General features: G+C 42.2%; 2 protein-coding genes across 2 annotated transcripts; one reads left to right on the top strand and one right to left on the bottom strand.

Annotated features, from left to right (window-relative positions):
- Positions 1–2,562: 2,562 nt before the first annotated feature.
- LOC135426314 (ubiquitin-conjugating enzyme E2 Q2-like) lies at positions 2,563–3,953 on the top strand. Its single transcript, XM_064679361.1, has one exon. The coding sequence runs from the start codon at positions 2,661–2,663 to the stop codon at positions 3,825–3,827; it is 1,167 nt and encodes a 388-aa protein (XP_064535431.1). The 5' UTR covers positions 2,563–2,660; the 3' UTR covers positions 3,828–3,953.
- Positions 3,954–5,181: 1,228 nt separating this feature from the next.
- Positions 5,182–7,052, bottom strand: LOC135426303 (uncharacterized). Its single transcript, XM_064679348.1, has 2 exons — positions 5,579–7,052; positions 5,182–5,492 (listed from the first exon to the last, which is right to left on the bottom strand). The coding sequence occupies exons 1-2, from the start codon at positions 6,976–6,978 to the stop codon at positions 5,483–5,485; spliced, it is 1,410 nt and encodes a 469-aa protein (XP_064535418.1). The 5' UTR covers positions 6,979–7,052; the 3' UTR covers positions 5,182–5,482.
- Positions 7,053–10,540: the final 3,488 nt, after the last annotated feature.

Genomic DNA, 10,540 nt, shown 5'->3' with positions numbered 1-10,540 from the left:
TCGAAATATACCTGACACGATCTTTTGCATGCAAATCGCTTTTAGAGATCACTGAGTTCGCCAGAGAGCAATTAACATTACAAATTTTTGGCTGCTTGGGCAAAAAGGAAGAAGCTGCCAATTAGCATCATGTGGAGCCGAAGAATTGATATGCAAAGAGCGTAGACGAGACTTGAATGAAAGCGATCAGTGATCGTGCTATGACAAAATCCTTGATGTCAACGTTCGTTGATCTCAAAGAAATGCGCCTAAGATTCTCGTTTGTGGATCTCAGCATTTAGCTCTGTTGCCAACTCAAATTCAGGCAGCACATTGCAGAGGGAGCTAACTTTCATAAGTGAGACGATTAATCCAAAATCGAATGCAATAATTCCCAGCAGGTCTGCTAATCCAGCATGCTTCACAGCTCAAACCCATGCTTCACCTCAAGGTTCGGTTCTTGGAACTAGTTTCCCACAGATAATTCGGATCGGAATCAAACCGGCTTAGAAAAGTTCTTGCTTCCCAGATTTCCCGAAAACCAAAATTGTAAACTCATATAAAACAATATTGAGTAATATAAGACATTTGAATTTAAGTATTTCTTTCTCTAAATGAGCTTCAAACAAATTTTTAGCCACTTACTCAACACTGTTCTGACAGCCCAAACGCATTGATACATAAAGTAATACGAACCATGTCCATATCTAATTATTTACATACTAAGCGCTGCCCTTTGGCGCCTTTCTGCTGCAGTCCACCCAATCCCAATGAAACTTGTTGCCTGATCTGGCTGGCTGGCTGGCGATTTGGCGTGGAGCGACATGGCCTGGCCTGCGCATGGGTGATAAATAAATTCAGGTATTAACTTGCCATATATTTTCATTATATGCGACACAGAAAGTCGTGTTTTTTTCAACACAAGTGGATTTTAATAATAAAATGTGTCTAATTTGGTACCCACTCGCACCGAAAGCAGAAAACCTGATTGCCCAACACCTTTTCCAGGTGAGATCGCCGGCCAGCCGTTCGGCATGGCTTCCCACTGGCCTTTATGCTAGGTGTGCGGTGTATGTGCAACTGCAACTGCAACTTGCAACTTGTATCCGTATCCTCCGTGGTACGTGCGAGGCGTCAATGCTTCATTTTCACTGTCATCTTAAGTTGATTGCAAGTTACGAGCATGTTGACAACAACAACAACAATAACAACTACAACAATAACAACAACAACAACAATAATAATAACTACAAGAACTGTGCAGAGACTGGGGGCATGGTAACGGTAATTGTCGGCGCGCATGCGTATGGGTTGAGGTTATGTTGAGGGGTTAATGCCTGGTTGAGGTTATGTCCATGTGCGGGCGGCTTATTAATCAGAGCGCTCTGGAAAATTGCGCAACTCTTGGGAGCATGTGGCATGAGGCATGATTCATGCTTAATTGGAACCCCCGCCCCCCGCACCACCACCCCAACCATGCAACAGCCGTACAAATCTCACCCAGTTGTCAATTTCACAGACAACACATTTCAATCAAACTTTGCTGTGCCATAAATAAACCAACAACTGGACAGAGCCTCCAGCTCGCAGACCCATGCACTTTTCAGCTTAAAAGTCTTGTGCTTAAATTACAGCTTGGATTTGATGTTGTTGCTGTTGTTGTTGTTGTTGTTGTGTGCACGCCTAACGTTCACATTTTTCCACATGAAATTATGAAGTCTCCATGGCAATTAATACGCATGAGCCTGTGCCTGGCCAGGCCCGGCTCCGGCTACGGCTCCGACTCCGACTCAGGCCCAACTGTATGGCGGGTGCTGTCGTCTCGCATGTCAATTTAATGGCAATTAACTACGGCGAGCGTTTTGTTTTAATAATAAATTTAATGAGCTGCCAAAAATGGTTGCAAATTTACGTGGCAATTAGCGAGCAAAGCGACACTTGGCCAACAGATCGTGTGGTGGTCGCTCACTCGTTTGGTCAGCAGTGCCGCCAACTGCCGCCAACTGCTCCATATTGCTAATGAGCCGCTTTTTACTGTGCTTCGAGGCTTGGCCACAGTGTCTGTGCTGGCATTTTAAGCAGTTGCCAGAGGAGCGCATGGCATGTGGATTTGGCTGTTGGATATGCTTAGCTGCAAGGTGTGGCCAGCGGCCAACATTAAAAATCCTAGTACACAGTCCACAGATGCAATGGTGCAAAAACAAAACAACAGTGGGGTGTAATAATGGATGGGCTTAGATGGGCTACTATGAATGGGACAACAAAAAATAGCGCCAGAAAATCTAAATAACATTCGTGAAATTTATATATATGTATTAAATAACAACAAACAATACTTTTTAAAATAGTTGAAACGAAAACGAAATATACTTAAACAGGTTTTACCTAATAGTTACTCTCAAAGCAAATTGCAGCCTTTATCGAAAGAAACAGTTGTAAGTTTTTAAATAAAATTTTAAATATGTCACCCAATAAAAACGATTATGCATCATAATCGATTACCCAACAAAATATCGACTTAATAACTTATCCAACACTTAAATATTAAAAGCCCACATTATCGATAGTTTCATCATTTTAATTAAAGCACACACATATTGCACACACATTGCATCAGCAGTAAAATAAGAAAATAGAATAAATAGAAGATACTGCTGCTGTTTTCCAGAATTAGGCCATAGATGCGACAACTGACAATGGACATGGCGTGCCTCCAAACACTGAAGCTTGAAATCAAAACTTTGGAGAAAATATTCCCGAGGAATCACTTGCAGTTTCAGATAGTCAACGCCAATCTGGACGAGCTTTTGTGCAGATTCATCGACAAGAATGGCAAGCACTATGATATCCATGCGAACATCACGGAGACGTATCCATCGACGCCGCCAGTTTGGTTCGCCGAGAACGACGAGCCGAGCATAGTGCAAGCCCTGCAAATCCTGAGCAACACTAATGGACAGGACAACCACGTAATCATTCAGGTTGAGCTGCTTCTCCGCGAGCTGTGCCGTTTCCACAACATTGCGCCGCCCAGTGATATTGATAATTTGACGATACCATTGGAAACGGAGCAGCTGGCCGTCTGTCAAGAGGATAACGACTCTGATTCCGATGAGAATGAAATAAAGGAATATGATACTTTCTTCTGTGAGAGCGAGGCGGGTAACGAGTGTGATGAAATTTTACCCTTGGCAATGGAAAACTTTCAAATAACTAACGCAAATGATGTCATGGACCAGGAGCAATTAGCGACTCTTAAAAGGTTGCGTCAAAGTCAAAGACAGCAACATTTGAAAGGTTGCGCTGGCAGTTCCGTGCAGGCCACCGATCGCCTGATGAAGGAGCTGCGCGATATTTATCGATCGGATGCATTCAAACAGAAAACATACTCTATTGAGCTGGTTAACGACTCCATTTACGAGTGGAACATTAGCCTCAACTCTGTGGATCCGGATAGTCCACTTCACGGGGATCTATTGCAGCTAAAAGAGAAGGAGGGCGCAGGCGGTATTCAGTTCAGTGCCCTATTTAGGGAAACGTATCCATTTGATCCGCCGTTTGTCCGTGTCGTGCATCCAATCATCTCTGGTGGCTATGTGCTCATCGGTGGCGCCATTTGCATGGAGCTGTTAACCCCTCAGGGCTGGAGCTCCGCCTACACTGTCGAGGCGCTGATAATGCAAATAGCCGCTACGCTGGTCAAAGGCAAGGCGCGTATACAATTCGGAGCCACCAAGAAACTCACACAGGCCCACTACAGTCTGGCACGTGCCCAGCAAAGCTTCAAGTCGATGGTGCAGATTCATGAAAAAAATGGTTGGTTCACTCCACCCAAGATGGATGGCTAAATCTCGAGCCGTGTACACAGAGTACACACAAAACCTAGCAATTGATAGACAAAAATTCGAGCTATCATCAGAACTGTCACTATAAACTTTCAGTTCTGCCTTGTAATAAATTACTGAACAATGAAATCATTCTCATTAACAATTACGATATTTTTTGTGCATTAACATCGTAATTAAAATCGAGAAACACTTGATTTTTTTAGATTAAACTTTGTACGTGGCTTCCAAAAAAAACCCTACAGATAAATTGTAGAAAATACAGCTATCACTTTCTAATAGGAACGCTTCGATTTCATAGCTGACAAAATTATAAAAAATTGGAAACCCAAAATTGACTTGGAAAACATAAAATAAAAATAAATATGTACTTTGTTTTAAATATATTATATTTTAATATAAATCAGAACTAGTCCAGCTTGGTGGGTTGGTTGGAAATTATTTGTTCAAAATTAAATGTATAACAATCCTTAAAAATAAAAACAAGTTTTCGTCTAAAATGAAAATACCGTTTCGTATTTCAAGAAAAATAGGAACATTGCTTAGACGACCTTTTATACAAACGTTTAATATCAATAAAATCTGATACGAATATATTTTTAAAACCAGAAAAGTTTCCCATGCAGTCTTTTTCGACCGATTTATACGATTTTGCTCAAGAGTAAAGATTATAGCAAAGTTCTTAAATGCCGAATTCGGTCAAGATATATTTTTCAAAGCAAAGATGTTATTCATATAAGAACTTGATTTGGGGCCGATCGTTTCTACTTCTGCATATATACTCCCTGCAAGAGAAATACGAGTGCCTTGGTGATAGCTTCAAAAATGAGACTAGTTTGTATAGAAACAGGTAGGTCTTGGCTTTATAATAATCAAGAATGTATATTCTAATATGGTATGTATTTCTTTGGTAGCTATATGATATAGTGGTCCCGACGCCTGCAGACGGACCTAAGATTCAAGTCGATAGCTTTAAAATTGAGAGGTTAGTTCGCATAGAAACAGACAGTTGGACAGACGGGCATGGCTATATCAACTCGCCTGTTGATACTGATCTAGAATATATAGACTTTATGGAGTCGGAGATATCTCTTTCTATTGTAATAAACTGTTAGTCTCTACAAAAGTATAAAAAGCTCTCTATTGTAAATTAGATATTGAATAATTATAATAAATAAATATATTTTATACGATTTAAATAACATTTTCTGTTTCCCAAAATTGAAAATAAAAATGGTACTTCAGTTATCAGCAAAGATACCTATATATTTTATCATGTGAATTCACTCTGTAAATTCAAAGGAAATCCGATTTAAAACATAGAAGCTACTTAAGATATTTTATACAAATGTGGAAATAGGAAGGCAACTCGTCGAACACTATCGACTGGGGCATAATTTATTTTATAAATTTAAAGTAACTAGATTAAAATATTAATAAAAGCTATTATATTCTCGTAATCGCACACTTTCAGTTAATTTGACTTATGCTGGAACGTGAAAAATTGAATTTTCCATTCAAACACCTTTATGTCTGCAGGTGCAGGAGTGAAAATACATATATAGTATCATGGTGTGCAGTCCTATAGATTAGATAACTTGTTTAACAATTGGTCCCGACTAGAATGAGTGAATCTCCGCGCTAAAGCAAAGCTCGTCTTAGAAGAAGCTGACGTGAGGGAGAATAGCGAATAGAGGAAACAAGACGATTGGGTTAGTGATAGGTGAGTGTCGAGGATTGCGCTGATTCCTCACCTCATCTGTGGGTGATATCCATATTGCTCGCGCAGCTCGGCCTTTGTGATAGTGCGCTCCAGTTGCTCGGGCATCAAATCAAAGTGACGCGCCAGTATCTTCCAGTGCACCATGTTGAAATAGTTGTATTCGCCGGATTCCTGATAGCCGCATATAACATAGTGTGGATTGTCCGCCTGACGCCGGATCCAAAGACGCTCATAAATGTGAAAACGCCAGCCGCGTTCGGCCAGTTCCGCAGCCGCCAGCATTTGCATCATATCGCCCGGGTATGTATAGAAAAAGAAGAACAACAGCTCCACCTCCATCTGATCTATCTTGGGCTGCGGCAAGTCCTGCCCGCCAGCGCGACGATAGTGCAGCGGCACATCATAGTTAACCTCATGTGGCGCACAGCGTCCGCCCTGCAGCGGGCCGGCAAAGCAGGCGTGCAACTTGTTCGCCTCGCAGGCACAGCAATGCGCATCCACATTAAGACCAGCCGCCTCGTGGCCAAAGATCTGCGACAACAGATGCGGATTCTGTTGCGCCGCCTCTAAGTTGCTAGCCAGTCCGGCCAGGCCGTAGGCTCCTTCCATGCTGCTGCCCGGTCTATCCCAGCGACGTGTGTTGCTCTGCGGCGGTGTTATGTCAAAGGTAACGCCACCCAGCGGCACACCCATGCGATTGGTGCGCAGGCGCCCATAAAATTTGACGTGCTCAAAACCAGGTGGCGGACCAATGTTGGGAGCTGTCGTGTCGTTGTTTGTAGTCTGTCGGCTCCAGGCGCGTTGACCCACACCGGCGGTGAGGAACTGCTTATCGAAGATGCCGCTGCTTCGGCGCTCGAAGTAATTTTGTTGGTACGCATCGCTGTCCGGGGAGAACAGCTCGGTGGGGCTGTTATTAAAATCGGTGGTGGCGGCAACGAGTGCCACCGTTGGCGCCTCATTATCAAGCGTCTCATGATCGCTGGAATATGAATTATTTTTGCAGCCATTGCTGCTGCCGCTGCTGTGCAGCTCCACTAGCAAATCGGGGACAGGCTCCGAGTCCAGCACGGATATCGCCCGCTCACTGACACTGTCTGGTGACGGCGGCTGCAGCACCTCATCGTCATCATCGTCGCTTATCATGGCTGTCCAATCATCCGGCACGGCTGCATTGCTACCACGCAAATCATCGTGGGTGCCCGGCAAGGCTGGAAAATCCTCGCGCAATATGGTAAACTTTGGCGGCGGCGGTGTGGCTGGCGGCGAGGACTCTGGCCTGGACATATTCTTGACCACATCCACATACAGCGCCGAAGAGTTTAGATTTTGCTTGATTTGCTCTGTTTTCTTTTTACCTTCAGCGGATGCTGCAGCGGCCGCGGCAATTGCAACAGCTGCCGCAATCGCCTTCGCATTGTGACGCTTCATTTTGTTGAACGAAACACAAACGAAAATAATCCAAATAGAAACAGATGATTTGATAGCAGCTTAGGAATTTTTTTCAACATTTGACAACCGGAGCAGATGTTTGACAGTGCTGTTAATGTCAAATTAGGCGCCCAGTGCTGGACAATCGCCGGCTTTTCTGATCGATAGTCAATAAGCGATAACTCGATAACTTGCAAAGCTTTACTCAAATGCAAATTTAACGAGTTTCTATAACGTTTATAGTTGTGCATGAGCGTGTGTGCTTGTGTGTGGGTGAGGGTGCTACGGAAATTGCCATAAACCAATTTAAAAGTCAAATCATAAATTTAGCAAGCTGCCTAAACGCAAATTCACCTGCAGTTGCCGCCAATTGGCAACGCAAAGAAACGATCGTCAGGTTATGCAAAGAGTTATGAAAAACGCTGGTGCGGTAGAAAAGGGAGAGAGAGAAAGAGAGACAGAGACAGGGAGAGAGGGAGAGAGAGAATTGCAGGCCATTAACTTAAAATGACAACAGCACAACATAAATCTCAGGCCAGCCGCTTTGTGGCTGCACTTAAAGGCAAATGTCTGGAAATTGACAAAAGGAACGCCGCATGACCATAAACTGAAGCTAAGACTTGGCTGGAGCCTGGACCAAAGTGGTGGCACGGCTGTGGAGTGGGCGGCGCAGGCGTTGGCATTGTGCGCTAATAGCCCAAGCACCATGCAACACCAGCCACTGCCCAACAAACCAGACGGACGAAGAGGTACCGGAGTGTTGCCACACCCCAGTCCCCCTCCCCAACGGGCACTTGGGAAATTTATGCGAACGAGGTGCGAGCGTCAAATTAACGAACTTGTCTGCGAGAACGAGGAGCGCAGGAGAAGATGCAGATGCGGCCCAGCGGCAAAGCACAGACTAGCCACAATCCTCTCTCTCGCTCTCTCTGTGTCTGCCTATATCTGCATCTCTTTCGCACTGTTAAGTCAAAACATTCAGGAAATCAGGTGCACGCAGTTCGGCAAATTAAGCACAAATAATATAAAATACAATAATGCTAAATCCATGCCGCTGGCATGAAAAATGATACACATAAAGGGGGACAGACAACAGACCCCATTGGAGATGGTACACCAAAGATGGATTATTATTTGAGAAAAATTAATTTAAGTTCCAGCATATCCCATTGGTTCCTTGGGAACTTGGAATTCAACAAGTTAAGAAGTCTTAAAACTTATTCAGTTTAGAATGTGAGATGTGAAATTACTACTAATAAAAAAATTTATTATTTTGATTAAGACCGATTTTATAAGATAGCATTAAGCTAAATTTATTTTAATGTTAAAAAATAGTGAAAATTTTGATACACCGTTATTTTTCAGCCATTTGCAACATTGTTGAAAATGAATATCCTTTTCAGTATTGATTAATTTCACATACAAAAGTAATGCATATTTTTAAAACAACATAATGGTTTTATCACCTGATATTAACAGTGGAAAAAAATTGTTAATTGATTGAAACGGTCGTGTTCTTCAGATATAAGGGCAAGACTTTATAGACACACGATATGTCACCGCAAAACGAGCACGACACGCACCCATCCCTAGCCAAAGCTAACTAACATTATGAATTACCACTTTGGCTCAGGCAGAGCAGAAGCTGCTTGAGCTTGGCCACAAAAACTACTATAAATCATACTCATGTTGCGCTGGCAAAGACAACGACAACGCCGCTCCGAGCTGGCACCCAAGTGCAGTGCAATGTTTTTCAAGTTCCAGATATCAGAGTCCAAATGCAACGAGAGCCAACGGCCACTTTGTAGACATCGGACGGGTCAGCAATTGCTGAGCCATTAAATTGCCATTGCCAACAAGTGAAGCGCATATGCCGAGCCTGGACACCAACTTTACCTGTTGCTCGGTCGGTAGGTGTTAAGACCCGGCATTCACTTAAGCTGCTTTTTACTCACACAAGCTCCCAAGATTACCAGCTCCAAAATTACCCGTGTGTGCATATCTCGTATATTTGCAGAGTGAATGAACTATTCCAGTGCCAGGCAAACATTATGGAAATTAGCCCTGGCCCCAAAGTGACGCCCCATCACCGACACAAATGACCCCAATGCGCATCACTCAACTGCGTGTGCGTCGTCAGTTGGAGCTGGAGCTGGCCTAATGACCAGCATCAGGAGCAACAACAGCGAGAGCACTTGCATCCGCAGAAGTTGGTCGGACGCACAGTTTTACGAGCAGCTTGTGCAATTGTGTGGGCCAGGCATGTCTGCCTTGTCCTGAAACGCTTAGCCGGACCATTAGTCGAAGCGTCCTAATGGCCATATGTTTATGAGGCTCTTCGCAGCACTAAAAATTATGCATATGTAATAGGTGAAGATCTCTTGTAGCTGTTGTGGGCGGTGGACACGTTTGTTTTATGCTCTCTGACTAATTTCTTTGATGGCCTTGCCACATTTAGCAGAAGAACCAAGCCACAAAGTCTTACAATATTCCTGGAGTCTATTCGGACCTTCTCCTAAATACTTTTACAGAAGAAGTGTAAAATTATTATGAACAAACGAATCAGAAGATACGAAATGTCCTAGCTACAATATATTTACATAATCTTGTAAAATGTTAATATTCTAAGTATATAGCCTTGCAAGAAATAGGAAAACCTTAAACATTTAGTTAAATTTATAACGTGAAATATAGAAAGGTATATAAAGATGTAAGAACACACCATAAAAGTTGTATTTAAAGGTTGTCTACCAGTTTTTAAGAAAGATGTTAAATTTTCTTTAAATAGAGTCAATTCTTTTAATGTCTAACTAATAACAATACATTTTCTTTAAGTTCGTGTATGTTCGTTGCTTGATTCATTTTTAATTGTATATGTAGTATTTAGGACATATTTTAAGACAAGTATTTTATAAAGTCAATAACTAAACAATAAAGAGTGTTCTAGTCGGGAGTAGCCGACAAGCAGATACCAAGAATTAGTTATTTGGTGTGCACCCAAGGATTTACTTGCAGTTCTGCAAATCAAACACTTTATATGTGACAATATTTGAATAATTGCATTCAGCATTTTCCCTCCACGAGAGCTTATTCCTGCTCTTGTTGTATTAGAAACAGTGATAGCCGTACAATCTACATTGAAGCTAGTCAGTAAGGTTTTGAAATAGTTCTAACTCAATATAGTTAATAAAGAGTGTAACATATATATAATATAATTTTTTAAAACGGTGAAAACGGAGAAGTGTGAAACAGGTCTCAAATAAATTTCCATAACGTTGAAAATTAATTTAAACATCAAATTACACAACACCAAACTTTCGACCTTAATTTCCACCGTTGATCACCAATAAGTCGATCAGTCAGTCAGTCAGACAGTCGGACAGACAAACAGTTTTATAAATTGAGATATTGACAACATTTTCTCCTCCTTAGCTTTTCAAAGAATTGAAAATTCCTAATAAGCAATTTGTAGCCAAGCAAAGCTATTGACCTTGTCAGGCCCATCAACTTGATGCTGTTTGGAACAAACTAGTCCATCATTACAGATGAATTACCAACTTGA

Source organism: Drosophila montana, unplaced genomic scaffold, assembly GCF_035044405.1.
Source record: "Drosophila montana isolate Dmon_TW-CO22-7 unplaced genomic scaffold, ASM3504440v1 contig_1_1, whole genome shotgun sequence".
Taxonomy (NCBI): domain Eukaryota; kingdom Metazoa; phylum Arthropoda; class Insecta; order Diptera; family Drosophilidae; genus Drosophila; species Drosophila montana.
This window is presented reverse-complemented; position numbering and strand designations above follow the sequence as displayed.